Source organism: Panulirus ornatus, chromosome 15, assembly GCF_036320965.1.
Source record: "Panulirus ornatus isolate Po-2019 chromosome 15, ASM3632096v1, whole genome shotgun sequence".
NCBI classification, from domain to species: domain Eukaryota; kingdom Metazoa; phylum Arthropoda; class Malacostraca; order Decapoda; family Palinuridae; genus Panulirus; species Panulirus ornatus.
Window position 1 is genome coordinate 29,418,876 of NC_092238.1, and position 16,393 is coordinate 29,435,268.

Consider the following 16,393-nt stretch of genomic DNA (forward strand, 5'->3'; position numbering starts at 1 on the left):
TATACTTGAAATAATCATAGAAAATATATCATAATGGTCTCAGTTCCTCATACATAGGCAGTAATTACGAGGGAAAGAAGTAGAAAATATTTCTAAAATTAACTTTGTTTAAATGCTTATATGAATGTTACAAAGACAACTAAATGATATTTTAACACCAGATTTGTATTTGGCATCAAAAATACTTTTTATAATAAGTTTTTAAAGGAAATCTATTTTTCTAAGAAAAATGCCAAAAATTGAAGGTAATAGTTCACGGTAGTTTTTAGCTCAAAAAACTTTTTGCTTTAAAATTGAAAGGTAAAATATTCAAACACTTCTATACTTGAAATAATCATGGAAAATATATTACAATGCTCTCACTATCCAATAAATACCCAGAAAATACGAAGCAAAGGTGCAAAAACATTTTTAACATGACTTCATTTAAAAGCTTCAATAAATGTCATTAGGACGACTAGATCATATTTTAACACCAGATTTGTATTCAGCATGGAAAAGAATTTTTAAAATGAGTTTTTAAAGGAAATCTATTTTTCTAAGAAAAATGACAAAAATTGAAGGTAATAGTTCACAGTAATTTTTAGCTCAAAAAACTTTTTCATTTAAAATTGAAAGGTAAAATATTCAAACACTTCTATACTTGAAATAATCATGGAAAATATATCATAATGCTCTCAGTTTCCAACAAATACCCAGTAAATAGGATGCAAAGGTGCAAAAATTTTTTAACATGACTTCATTTAAAGGCTTCAATAAATGTCATTAAGACGACTAAATCATATTTTAACACCAGATTTGTATTCAGCATGAAAAAGAATTTTTAAAATGAGTTTTTAAAGGAAATCTATTTTTCTAAGAAAAATGCCAAAAATTGAAGGTAATAGTTCACGGTAATTTTTAGCTCAAAAAAATTTTTCCTTTAAAATTGAAAGGTAAAATATTCAAACACTTCTATACTTGAAATTATCATGGAAAATATATCATAATGCTCTCAGTATCCAACAAATACCCAGTAAATAGGATGCAAAGGGGCAAAAAATTTTTTAACATGACTTCATTTAAAGGCTTCAATAAATGTCATTAGGACGACTAAATCATATTTTAACACCAGATTTGTATTCAGCATGAAAAAGAATTCTTATAAGGAGTTTTTAAAGGAAATTGATTTTTCTGAGAAAAATGTTAAAAATTACAGGTAATAGGTCAGGGTATTTTTAGGCTAAAAAACTTTTTGTTTTAGAATTGAAAGATAAAATATTCAACACTTCTATAACTGAAATAATCAAAGAAAACATATCATAACTCTCTCAGTTCCTGATACATACGCAGTAAATACGATGCATAGGAGTAGAAAATATTTCTAAAATTACATTGTTTAACAGCTTAAATGAATGTTACAAAGAAGACTACATGATATTTTAACACCAGATTTGCATTTAGCATCAAAAATACTTCTTATAATAAGTTTTTAAAGGAAATCTATTTTTCTAAAAAAAAAAAAAAAAATGCAGAAATTGAAGGTAATAGTTCAGGGTAATTTTTAGCTCAAAACACTTTTTCTTTTGAAACAAAGTTAATATATTCAAACACATCTATACTTGAAATAATCATGGGAAATATATCATAATGCTCTCAGTATCCAATAAATACCCAGAAAATACGATGCAAAGGTGCAAAAAAATTTTGAACATGACTTCATTTAAAAGCTTCAAAAATGTCATTAAGATGACGAAGTCATATTCTAACACCAGATTTGCATTTAGCATCAAAAATACTTCGTATAATAAGTTTTAAAAGGAAATCTATTTTTCTAAAAAATAATGCCAAAAATTGAAGGTAATAGTTCAGGGTAATTTTTAGCCCAAAAAACTTTTTCTTTTAAAATTGAAAGGTAAAATATTCAAACACTTCGATACTTGAAATAATCATGGAAAATATATCATAATGCTCTCAGTATCCAATAAATAACCAGTAAATACGATGCAAAGGCCAAAAATTTTCTTTAACATGACTTCATCTAAAAGCTTCAATAAATGTCATTAAGACGACGAAATCATATTTTAACACCAGATTTGTGTTCAGCATGAAAAACAATTCTTATAATGAGTTTTTAAAGGAAATCGATTTTTCTGAGAATAATGTTAAAAATTAAAGGTAATAGGTCAGGGTGTTTTTAGGCCAAAAAAACTTTTTGTTTTAGAATTGAAAGATAAACTATTCAAACAATTCTATAATTGAAATAATCAAAGGAAATATATCACAATGTTCTCAATTCCTGATACATACGCAGTAAATACGGCGCAAAGGAGTAGAAAATATTTCTAAAATCAACTTTGTCTAACAGCTTAAATGAATGTTACAAAGAGGACTAAACGATATTTTAACACCAAATTTGTATTTAGCATCAAAAATACTTCTTATGATAAGATTTTAAAGGAAATCAATTTTTCTAAGAAAAATGCCAAAAATTGAAGGTAATAGTTCAGGGTAATTTTCAGCTCAAAAAACTTTTTCTTTTAAAATTGAAAGGTAAAATATTCAAACACTTCTATACTTGAAATAATCATGGAAAATATATCATAATGCTCTCAGTATCCAACAAATACCCAGTAAACAGGATGCAATCGTGCAAAAAAATTTTAACATGACTTCATTTAAAAGCTTCAATAAATGTCATTAAGACGACTAGATCATATTTTAAGACGAGATTTGTATTCAGCATCAAAAAGAATTCTCATAATGACTTTAAAGGAATTCTATTTTTCTGAGAAAATTGCAAAAAACTGAAGGTAATAGTTCAGGGTAATTTTTTCCTCAAAAATATTTTTGTTTTAAAATTGAAAGATAAAATATTCGAACACTTCTATACTTGAAATAATCATGGAAAACATATCATGATGCTCTCAATATCCAATAAATACCCAGTAAATACGATGCAAAGGTGCAAGAAAAATTTCAACATGACCATTTAAAAGCTTCAATAAATGTCATTAAGACAACTAAATCATATTTTAACACCAGATTTGCATTCAGCATGAAAAAGAATTATAATAATGAGTTTTTATAGGAAATCTATTTTTCTGAGAAAAATGCCAAAAACTGTAGGTAATAGTTCAGGGTATTTTTTAACTCAAAAAACTTTTTGTCTTAAAATTGAAAGATAAAATATTCAAACACTTCTATACATGAATAATCATGGAAAATAAATCATCATGCTCTCAGTACCCAATACATACCCAGGAAATACGATGCAAACGAGAAAATACTATGAAACTGACTTCATTTGAAATCTTAAATAAATGTCATAAATATGAGTAAACGATATTTTAGGACCAGATTTGCATTCAGCACGAAAAATACTTCTTATAATTGACTTTTAAAGGAAATCTATTTTTCTGAAAAAAAGTCTAAAATTCAAGGTAATAGGTCAGGATATTTCTAAGCTCAAAAAACTTTTTGTCTTAGAAGAGAAGGATAAAATATTCAAACACTTCTATAATTAAAATAATCATAGAAAATATATCATAATGCTCTCAGTTCCTGATGCATACGCAGTATATACGATTGAAAGGAGTAGAAAATATTTCTAAAATTAACGTCGTTTAACAGCTCAAATGAATGTTACAAAGAGAACTAAATGATATTTTAACACCAGATTTGTATTTAGCATCAAAAATACTTTTATAATAAGTTTTTAAAGGAAATCTATTTTTCTAAGAATAATGCCAAAAATTGAAAGTAATAGTACAGGGTAATTTTTAGCTCAAAAAACGTTTTCTTTTAAAACTGACAGGTAAAATATTCAAACACTTCTATACTTCAAATAATCATGGAAAATATATCATAATGCTCTCACTATCCAGTAAATACCAAGAAAATACGATGCAAAGGTGAAAAATGTTTTAACATGACTTCATTTAAAAGCTTCAATAAATGTCATTAAGACGACTAGATCATATCTTAACCCCAGATTTGTGTTCAGCATGAAAAAGAATCCTTAAAATGAGTTTTTAAAGGAAATCTATTTTTCTAAGAAAAATGCCAAAAATTGAAGGTAATAGTTCAGGGTAATTTTTAGCTCAAAAAACTTTTTCTTTTAAAATTGAAAGGTAATATATTCAAACACTTCTATACTGGAAATAATCATGGGAAATATATCATAATGCTCTCAGTATCCAATAAATACCCAGTAAATACGATGGAAAGGTGCAAAAATTTTTTTAACATGACTTCATTTAAAAGCTTCAATAAATGTCATTAAGACAACTAAATCATATTGTAACACCAGATTTGTATTCAGCATGAAAAAGAATTCTTATAATGAGTTTGTAAAGGAAATTGATTTTTCTGAGAAAAATGTTAAAAATTACAGGTAATAGGTCAGGGTATTTTTAGGCTAAAAAAACTTTATGTTTTAGAATTGAAAGATAAAACATTTAAACACTTCTATAATTGAAATACTCAAAGAAAATATATCATAACTCTCTCAGTTCCTGATACATACGCAGTAAATACGATGGAAAGGAGTAGAAAAGATTTCTAAAATTATTTTGTTTATCAGCTTAAAGGAATGTTACAAAGAGGACTAAATGATATTTTAACACCAGATTTGCATTTAGCATCAAAAATACTTCTTATAATAAGTTTTTAAAGGAAATCTATTTTTCTAAAAAAAATGCCAAAAATTGAAGGTAATAGTTCAGGGTAATTTTTAGCTCAAAAAACTTTTTCTTTTAAAATTGAAAGGTAAAATATTCAAACACTTCTATACTTGAAATAATCATGGAAAATATATCATAATGCTCTCAGTATCCAATAAATACCCAGGAAATACAATGCAAAGGCGCAAAAAATTTTTTGAACATGACTTCATATGAAAGCTTCAACAAATGTCATTAAGAAGACGAAATCACATTCTAACACCAGATTTGTATTCAGCATGAAAAAGAATTCTTATAATGAGTTTTTAAAGGAAATCGATTTTTCTGAGAATAATGTTAAAAATTAAAGGTAATAGGTCAGGGTATTTTTTGGCCAAAAAAACTTTTTGTTTTAGAATTGAAAGATAAACTATTCAAACACTTCTATAATTGAAATAATCAAAGGAAATATATCACAATGTTCTCAGTTCCTGATACATACGCAGTAAATACGACGCAAAGGAGTAGAAAATATTTCTAAAATCAACTTTGTTTAACAGCTTAAATGAATGTTACACAGAGGACTAAATGATATTTTAACACCAAATTTGCATTTAGCATCAAAAATACTTCTTATAATAAGTTTTTGAAGCAAATCTATTTTTCTAAGAAAAATGCCAAAAATTGAAGGTAATAGTTCAGGGTTATTTTTAGCTCAAAAAACTTTTTGTTTTAAAATTGAAAGGTAAAATATTCAAACACTTCTATACTTGAAATAATCATGGAAAATATATCATAATGCTCTCAGTATCCAACAAATACCCAGTAAATAGGATGCAAAGGTGCAAAAAAATTTTTAACATGACTTCATTTAAAGGCTTCAATAAACGTCATTAAGACGACTAAATCATATTTTAACACTAGATTTGTATTCAGCATCAAAAAGAATTCTCATAATGAGTTTTTAAAGGAAATCTATTTTTGTGAGAAAATTGCCAAAAACTGAAGGTAATAGTTCAGGGTAATTTTTTCCTCAAAAAAATTTTTGTTTTAAAATAGAAAGATAAAATATTCGAACACTTCTATATTTGAAATAATCATGGAAAACATATCATGATGCTCTCAGTATCCAATAAATACCCAGTAAATACGATGCAAAGGTGCAAAAAAAATTTCAACATGACCATTTAAAAGCTTCAATAAATGTCATTAAGACAACTAAATCATATTTTAACACCAGATTTGCATTCAGCATGAAAAAGAATTCTAATAATGAGTTTTTATAGGAAATCTATTTTTCTGAGAAAAATGCCAAAAACTGTAGGTAATAGTTCAGTGTATTTTTTAACTCAAAAAACTTTTTGTCTTAAAATCAAAAGATAAAATATTCAAACACTTCTAACATGAAATAATAAAGGAAAATAAATCATCATGCTCTCAGTACCCAATACATACCCAAAAAATACGACGCAAACGAGGAGAAAATACTATGAAACTGACTTCATTTGAAAGCTTAAATAAATGTCATAAATATGTGTAAACGATATTTTAAGACCAGATTTGCATTCAGCACGAAAAATACTTCTTATAATAAGTTTTTAAAGGAAATCTATTTTCCTGAGGAAAAGGTCTAAAATTCAAGGTAATAGGTCAGGATATTTCTAGTAAGAGGTCAGGATATTTCTCAGCTCAAAAAACATTTTGTTTTAAAAGAGAAGGATAAAATATTCAAACACTTCTATACTTGAAATAATCATAGAAAATATATCATAATGCTCTCAGTTCCAGATACATACCCAGTAAATACGATGGAAAGAAGTACAAAATATTTCTAAAATTAACTTTGTTTAACAGCTTAAATGAATGTTACAAAGAGAACAAAATGATATCTTAACACCAGATTTGTATTTAGCATCAAACATACTTTTTATAATAAGTTTTTAAAGGAAATCTATTTTTCTAAGAAAAATGCCAAAAATTGAAGGTAATAGTTCAGGGTAATTTTTAGTTTAAAAAACTTTTTGTTCTAAAATAGAAAGGTAAAATATTCAAACACTTCTATACTGGAAATAATCATGGAAAATATATCATAATGGTCTCACTATCCAATAAATACCCAGAAAATACGATGCAAAGGTGCAAAAAAATTTTTAACATGAATTCATTTAAAAGCTTCCATAAATGTCAGTAAGATGACTAGATCATATCTTAACACCAGATTTGTATTCAGCATGGAAAAGAATTCTTAAAATGAGTTTTTAAAGAAATCTATTTTTCTAAGAAAAATGCCAAAAATTGAAGGTAATAGTTCAGGGTAATTCTTAGCTCAAAAAACTTTTTGTTTTAAAATTGAAAGGTAAAATATTCAAACACTTCTATACTTGAAATAATCATGGAAAATATATCATAATGCTCTCAGTATCCAATAAATAACCAGTAAATATGATGCAAAGGTGCAAAAAATATTTTTGAATGACTTCTTTTAAAAGTTTAAATAAATGACACTAAAATCAAGAAACTGTGATGTTGATTTTGAATCAGGATGTGGTCCAAGACATGAAATGTAACATTGGTTGAACTTTGGGCCACACTACCCTCAGCTATATTTAGGCTTTCAACTATGGCTGTAATCCCCCAGTCATAATCAAAAATGTCCAACAAGTAACAGCAATGAGCTTTGCACAGGAAAGAAATCAAGAAAATGCAGAACAATTAAGGAAATATCAAATTTGTTGAATGACACAAATGCTGGTGAATGAGCAATGGATATCTACATTTCATCTACGGTTTGATCTGCAGACTATCCTGCCCCTTCATGTGCCTAACTGGACCACTCAACCCTCCATCCCAACCCACTTCCATGAGCAAGTTCACAACCAGATGCAGTAAATGTTCAAGTTACTTACACTGTACTTTATACCAGAATAACATTTATATATGTGCATGTACTAAACTGTACCATACAGGAACTTATTTGGAATAGTCAAGAAATATATACATTCCTAATCTAGATCACAAGAAATGTAACTAGACTTTATACATGGGTTTCTACAGGGAAGTGAATCCATTCAATTCAATTTGCTTAGTTACACTTTCCAGGGATGCAACCCTAACATCATCTGGGCCAAACCTGTAGTTTACAAAAAAGAGTCAATATTTAATGCTCTTTTCTTATATGCTTGGGTGGCCCATATCATCTGGATATTCAACAAAAACATAGCAACATCAAAAGAAAGGCAAAATACATACTACCTTAACAGTGTCCTGTATTTGCACTCCATTCACATCATCAGACACTCTTAATCCCACCTATTCTTAAAGTGTAATTTTTTGTCAGAATCAATTACTGATTTGTTAAAACAGTTCCTGATCAGGGGAACGTTACCCTTTCATTTGATATCTGTCGCCAGTTCGCAGCATGAAAACCTCATATGTCAAATTTTGAGAAACTGACTGATTACAGAAATTCCCAAATGCTAGTATTCATTTTGCATATCAAATCAATGTATGCGATGATCACACTTGTCCGTGATGACAGTATGAAGATGAAATCGCACTTCATGTCATGCCACATGTATAGAAAAATTACATGCATAGAAAAATTATATATATATATCTAGTCATTTATCATACTTTGTCGCTGTCTCCAGTGTTGGTGAGGTAGCCCAAGGAAACAGATGAAAGAATGGCTCAACCCACCACATACACATGTATATACATAAAAGCCCACACACGCAAATATACATACTTATACATTTCAATGTATACATACATATACATATACATATAGACACATGTACATATTTATACTTGCTGCCTTCATCCATTCCCACTGCCACCCCGCCACACATGAAATGGCACATCCCCCCTCGTTCACACTCAGTCTCAAGCTGTCATGTTTAATGCACCAAAACCACAGTTCCCTTTCCATATCCGAGCCCCACAAAACTTTCCATGGTTTACCCCAGGCGCTTCACATGATCTGGTTCAATCCATTGACAGCACGTCGACCCCAGTATACCACATCGTTCCATTCACTCTATTCCTTGCATGCCTTTCACCCTCCTGTATGTTCAGGCCCCAATCGCTCAAAATCTTTTCACTCCAACCTTCCACCTCCAATTTGGCCTCCCACTTCTCTTTCACTCCACCTCTGACACATACATCCTCTTTGTCAATCTTTCCTCACTCATTCTCTCCATGTGACAAAACCATTTCAATACATCCTCTTCTGCTCTCTCAAACACAATCTTTTTATTACCACACATCTCTCTTACCCTTTCACTACTTACTCGATCAAACAACCTCACACCACATACTGTCCTCAAACATTTCATTTCCAACACATCCACCCTCCTCCACACAACTTTATCTATAGCCCATGCCTCACAACCATATAACATTATTGGAACCACTATTCCTTCAAACATACCCATTTTCGCTCTACAAGATAACGTTCTCGCCTTCCACACATTCTTCAACACTCCCAGAACCTTCACCCCCTCACCCACCCTGTAACTCACTTCCGCTTCCATGGTTCCATCCGCTACTAAATCCACTCCCAGATATCTAAAACACTTCACTTCCTCCAGTTTTTCTCCATTCAAACTTAGTTAACTTGTCCCTCAACTGTAGTGAAACTAAAAGCCTTACTCTTATTCATATTTACTCTCAGCTTTCTTCTTTCACACACTTTACCAAACTAAGTCACCAACTTCTGTAGTTTCTCACCCGAATCAACAACCAGCGCTGTCTCATCAGCGAACAACAACTGACACTTCCCAAGCCCTCTCATCCATATCAGACTGTATACTTGCCCCTCTCTCCAAAACTCTTGCATTCACCTCCCTAACAACCCCATCCATAAGGAAATTAAACAACCATGGAGACATCACACACCCTGCTGCAAACCAACATTCACTGGGAACCAATCACTTTCCTCTCTTCCTACTCATACAAATGCCTTACATCCTTGATAAAAACTTTACACTGCTTCTAGTAACTTACTTCCCACACCATATACTCTTAATACCTTCCACAAACCGTCTCTATCAACTCTATCACATGCCTTCTCCAGATCCATAAATGCTACATACAAATCCATGTTTTTCTAAGTATTTCTCACATACGTTGTTCAATGCAAACACCTGATCCACACATCCTCTACCACTTCTGAAACCACACTGCCTAACCCAGATACCCAATTTGTCAACTAACACCCAGTGGAGGATGAACAGTTTGGGTTGACTGTAGACTAGCTGTTGCAACCAGGATTCAAACCTAAGCACTTAAACCCAGGCATCCCAAGAATGCAATATGATCAATTAAGCTAAATGATATGTCAAGAAGGTCCTCAAACCCGCCTTGATTTTCAACTTACTTGCATGTCAGAAAAAAAAAATAATAATCTGCAGAAGAAACAGCCATTAATGAATGAGGCAACTAAAAACTAATCACTAGCATCTCCTCTTCTCAAAGCAGCTAGAGTATCCAAAGAGTGATCAGGCAACTCTCACAAAAAACCATTATAGTGAAAAACATTATTGGTGCTGATATTCAGCCATGTGAACTTGCATGCAATCTATGTATAATATGTATATCACTTCCATCCAGTACTTCCCAGTATCAAAGTGTAGTAATCTAGTTGTATAATCATGATCATGATGATGAATCACAATACACCTCTATAATGAACTACATAAACTGAAATACTGAAAACAAAATCTTACCTCCTTACATAAAACTTCTGTTCGAACCATCATGTGGGAAGTGTCTGTGCGAATCTCTACCTTGTCATCTCCTTTCCCCTCAGTTGAGTGAAAAGATGGCCATCCACTACCAGATTCAAATTTTGTTTTTGAGCTAAAACAAAAGTACAATAACATCAAGTTTTGGTATAATCAATCCTTGATCTATTAATCACCAAAGAAAAAAATCTTTATGAATAGATATGCTATACATTAAGTACTTTGTCTATTAAGCAAGCCTTCCCACAGGGTAATAGTACATGCATGGTAACTATGAAATAATAACTAATGAATCAGAAGATGATTTTCCAAGAAATGCACTTATCTATCTGTACAATACCAGTAGAAAGTTCTATATTCATGAACACCTGCCTCCTGCACTGTCTCTAATATAATAAAGCTTTGTAAATGTTTACATTGTCAGCATTCACAATTTCATTATTCAACTATTCCATTCAATCACTACTCAGATATTTCTCAACATCTTTTCTAAAATGTTTCTTACTTACTTTCTTTTCACGGTCTCTGGTTGCTTATCTTTTTTGCTCACAAAGAGCTTATATCTAAAAACATCAAACTGGTTTAAAAACCTGAGTGCTAGATTCAATCTCCCCTTACTCTTCTATTTTCCTGAAGGCAAATCAATAGCCTTTATCCTCTCCTTATAACTCAGTACTGTCATTTCAAGTTAAATCTTTATTGCTCTTCTCTGGCAAGCACTGTGTTTGCCAGAAGAATAAGGCTGCTGAGAAGATCAAAAGTCTGTTGGTCAAATACAATGCTAAATTTCTTTTTCCAAATCAAAACTTACTGATATGATCCTTGCTGAACAAGTAAAGATTGTAAGCAAGGGTGGTGGTGGTGTGTTCTTGAGTAGGGGTGCATATGGTGCCATTGCTAAAAATGTAGGATATAGGCCTAGACAAGATAATACATCTACAATAAGCCACTCTTTTTTATAATTAACTACTTTTTAAACAATGCCCCTGCCTCCAGCATATGACATCACAGTTGCACCTTTGCTTATTCCTCTGGAGGATTAGTGACATAACAATGATGTCAATATTACTATGCTTTAAGGTTCCCGAAGATAAAGAGGTAGCTGCAGACAAAAATATACCAATCTGTAAAGGGTTCAAACACACACACACACACATACACATACACAGAACACAAAGAGAGTGGCAATTCTATTGTTAAAGAAAGCCATAGAAAAACATGAAGTGAACAAATGAAGCTTAGTAAGGGACAAACAATCTGAGCACTGTAAAGTTTACCTTTACCTAAATAAGTCTGTTCCGCAACAAACACATTGGTAGATTCCTTCCTCATGATGGTTGTAATATGCCCCACTGAATGGCTGTTGAAAAAGAAAATCTTTAAATAAGTACAAATATGTATAAATGAAAAAAATCTATGCCAAACAATGATGAAATTTACAATAATTGGGTGTTAGTAATATGTAAAATTGTGACAAAATGTTTAAATTCCATCCAAAATTAAAAAAAAAAAAGTCTTAGGACTAAGAACCTTTTTTGAGCCTTGACAAGGAGAGATGAAAACTAACTGGGTTGTTACATCCTGTGCAGTTACCAATTTGCACACTCCCCAGATGTGGGCTCAACATCATGCAATGGTTCAGTAACTTCATCTTATTCTTTAATCAATACTTGAGGCCTTTTTTGCTCTGTTCCCTTAAACCTGGAGTCACAATGCATAATCAAACCTGTTGCTATGCTTTAGGTAAAATGTTATGATCTTATCCACTCCACATTAAGCTACTTTCCTGTCAAACTCTCTATTTCTACAGAGTCTACCTTCTACATCCTGTGAAGTATGTCTCTTTTAACACATTAGAATTTCATCCTATTTATCCTTTTCTTTTATTTTGGGGTTGAAACATAAATATCATCAATTCCTGATCCATCTTCCCCCATTTTTTATACAAATGAATCTAATCACTTCGTACTATTATTATGGCTGGATAAAAATAAGTTAAAAATGAAATGGTTATTTATAACAGTCCCTAAACCACAAGATCAATGACTGGTATTTTGTTATTCAAAATCTATGTGAATGATAAGTTTGGCCTCTATATACAATTAATATTCATTATACAGACAAACCTGGTTTGTTTTGGACGACTTACAAAAAACACATAGGTGATCAGTACTGACCAGTCAACATCTGGAAAAAGGAGCAACATGAATATTTTGAATGGCTGGGTACTAATGCTGATGCCAGTCATCTATTCTGATGTAATAAGGAAGATATCAAAGAAGCTATGGATGCTGTCATCATGTACAGCCCTTCCATAACCTAAAAAGTCCTGCTAATTGCATATATGCAGGATATAATTTTGAACTGTTTTCATCACCAGTTTAAGCTTAGTCCTAAATTTTCTACATAAAGCAGGGCTGGTTGATAAATAGCTACCAGGCTTAGGCTGGTGTATGTGTGTGTTTGTCTGTGTACACATAAGAGTAAAGACATGGTACATAAACACAAGGTTAAGAATATGGGCAACATGGGTGTCACACAAACACAGAGATGTAAGGTTGATGCAGTGTCCTGCATATACTTTGATAGTGATGGAACATAAATATAATAGTCTTACCGGCTCTGTACCACCTTCTCGTGTTACATAATACTGCTCTGGAGTCAGCAACTTCTGCCAATCCTGAGTAGTCCTCTTTTTCGCATCTTTCTTCGTGTTGGGTACACATGACACTAAGTGCGTGAAGAGACCAAGCATATCATAACCAACTGACATCTTGATTCCAGTCCTAAATATATACCTACTTTTACACATATCAACCATCTACTACATAACACTAAAAAGAAATTGAAGCTTTGCTGTAGACAAATTTTTCCAAAATAATACTGAAGTTCATTAATATTCAATGAATGTTACTTTGGAAGTAAAATTAAAGCAAGGCTCATATGAAAACAGATATAAGGATGAAAACATTTCATTTAATACCTTTCTGAACATTTGTAATCCAGTAAGAAGGGATATCCAAACTTGGGAAACAGATTCCACCATTTCTTTCTTTTGTCAGATTCTTTCTTTTCACTGAAAATATCTACATTTCCGAACAGGTTATATAATATACTAGGTAGGTTAGGTTTGGCAACCTATATCAGGTTAGGTCAATAAACTCTTCATTATAATTGATTCAAATTATCACTTAGAAAAGTTTCCCAATAAGATTCCAAGTGACATACTTAGTGCCCTTCCCCTAATTATCACCAATGAATTAAAATATGTTAAACCAGACGTTGAACCTAAAGGTTGGTGCCTTGTTGTGACAATGTGCTAACTGCTGCATTAAGGGCAACTATAAATTCTGACTGAAGTTACTTCACCATGTACATCAGAAAACAAATGTGGCTACCCTCACCAACACACCCCTATCATATTGGTACCACACATCTCCATCATTTATGACTAGATAAAACACGTCATTTGCAAGAACTTAAGATTTAGAGGAATTCAATATCTTCCTTGCTTTAAATGAATATTTGACATCGATGTATACTATAGCAAAAGAGAAACACATTTATGTTAAGGAAATGAGAAAAAGTAATTTTGAAGTTTCGCTGAAAATGACAAAGTTTAGCCAGGATCAGTTGATACCATTGTTCCTTGAAAATGAATTGTTGGGACAAAATAAGCAAAAGATAATTATTATACTAGAATTTTGAATGCTGTGTGGTGTCCCACTTCAGCCGCCTCGTATCCTTCCCTAAACAACGAAATACACCAAAATCCAAAAGAAATATAACATTGCCGGTGAAATACGCTCATAATAACATACGAGACTTAGTATGCTAATGGAATTAAGAGTTTTTATTTGCACTTCATAGATACTGTGCATGTATACTTATGATTTTGTTTCGCGATCTCCAATGCCGATGATGCGTCGCCATCCAGTACTTACCATCATGTAGCGGTAAGTGTTACACGGTCTCGTAGTCTCAACGAAAGTCATCATAATTGAAATTGACTATTCCTACTGCAATCCTCTTTCATTTCGTTGCTTTGGGCTATACCATACTTCCCACGGAAATCCAAAGATGTTCTCTAATCTTCCTTAACGTCCTAAATAATCAATTATTCGACTGGGTCTCCTACAGTATTATATTTTGACGTATACAGCGACCTACTGCAGTCCTGGATTCCGATGTTTAGAGATACGCCAAAGTTAGTTCTCAACCTCCTCCACGAAATCCACCGACGTCCAAATTATGAGTCGATGAATTTCTTACATAAATAAGAGATGTATTTCAACCATCATGATCCACTTCTCTTGCATTTCTGATGATTCTCACATTGTATTAGATGACTATGGTTATGGAAAAAACAAACTTTCCATCGAAAAGTATATAGTTTATGCCTCCTTAACGAAATCAACCTCTAAAGTAATGCCGGTGTATTTCATTTATTCGACTGTAATCATTTCGGAATTTTGGTTTCCTTGGATAAGTATACCGACTAAACAGTTGAATCGATTTAACCCATACCAATCTTCTTAACTGGGGTAAATTAGGATGGGCTCATTATGTTACATTTGGTTTGGTTGTCAGATCTGCGTTTTCCCTGATCTTCAAAGCCCTTCCCACTTGTTGAAGTTTACATACAACTGCAAGACGAGGAATGGGTTGTGCATTTATTGTATATGGATGTTAATCTCCCACTCAGTTTGTAATTTCTGGTTGCAAATCAGTTCTCCAATTAAATCATCTGAAAAAAAAGGTAATTACAAGGTGGCGTAAAAAAATATTAATCATGGTTTTGAACTCATGATTGTTACCATAATAGCTCCACAAGCTAAATGTTTGATATATGTTTTATATAATTTTGTAGGAACCTTATCATTCACTTAGAAATATTCTAGCTTCCTCACTTCAACTTTAAGGAACATAAATATGCAATCACTTATTAGCACATCGTTAAAGCATGTTAAAATAAAAAAAAAAAAAGAACAGGTGCGTTGAATGGCTGTCACTTAACATAATAACGTGGACGACATCTACTGACAATCAAATCTATAACCTTTACTGTACATGATACCTGAAGCAGCAGCAGAAGCAGTAGTTTCTGAAGCACTGCGTCTTGAAACTATGCCAGAACATAGCCAGCCAACCACACCAATGACAGCAGTGACAACCAGCATGTCTGTTACAGAACTCATTAATATCCACATGGCGGATGAGACACACATTGCCCTACTAAGTTATGGCGATCATCACTATCCTTTTACACGAAAGTTAAATGGCGAATATGCAACTCTTAATCATGACAACCCTCCCTGTCATTCCACACAGTACGATGTTTATAAAGACGAACCCTCGAAACTCTGGGTCATCAACTCACCAGAAGTGACAGCAAGTGTTCTCACCACATTTCTTCTCACTGGCGACAGAGATGACGTAAAGGCAAGTCTGAAAAAAGATCTGCTTGCGAATCCAGCCATGATGCCGCAGGGACAACCCCAAGAACTCGGCCGCTGCTTCACCACTGCCAGAAGACGTAGCTCAGAACCCCAGGGCGGCCCCAGCAGCTCGCAGCCTGGCACGACTGCTGCCTCTTAGTATCTCACCCTCGTAACATACTTTTTTCCCCCGCACTGAATAAACTTTAAATCTGTTCTTGTCCTCTCCCAGTCGCAGTGTGAATTAGTAAAACATATCATCCTTCATGTAATGATTTAAATCCCTACTTTCCTAAATAGAAAGACACGAAATGATACCACTTTCACGTAAAATGCGTATATACATATACCTATATTTGCAACATAACTCTAAACATAAATCTTCAAGAAATATGATCCTGGTGAGAGCGTGTTTGATCTTAAAATCATCTTGAACATCTGAAGGATTTTAGAATCTCTCCATTGATGGTTATAACTTGATGACGACCTTAATGACCCAAGCAGTTGATAGGCTTACTCTCAGATAACCATCTAATCAAATATGATGCCATCACGTAAGACACCT

General features: G+C 32.4%; 1 protein-coding gene across 3 annotated transcripts in view; it reads right to left on the reverse strand.

Moving 5' to 3' along the window:
* Positions 1 to 15,995, reverse strand: part of LOC139753809 (peptide methionine sulfoxide reductase MsrB-like) — a 35,824-nt gene extending 19,829 nt beyond the window's left edge. Inside the window, exons 1-4 of one of the 3 annotated variants that reach the window (XM_071670696.1) lie at positions 15,468 to 15,721; positions 13,008 to 13,120; positions 11,674 to 11,750; positions 10,373 to 10,505 (exon numbers count right to left, since the gene is read on the reverse strand). In XM_071670696.1, coding sequence (XP_071526797.1) covers positions 10,373 to 10,505; positions 11,674 to 11,750; positions 13,008 to 13,120; positions 15,468 to 15,618 — 474 coding nt within the window. In that variant the 5' untranslated portion in view covers positions 15,619 to 15,721. Of the gene's footprint in view, positions 1 to 10,372; positions 10,506 to 11,673; positions 11,751 to 13,007; positions 13,121 to 15,467; positions 15,722 to 15,770 lie in introns of those variants that run through there. The other 2 variants (XM_071670695.1, XM_071670697.1) reach the window with 2 other exon arrangements.
* Positions 15,996 to 16,393: the final 398 nt, after the last annotated feature.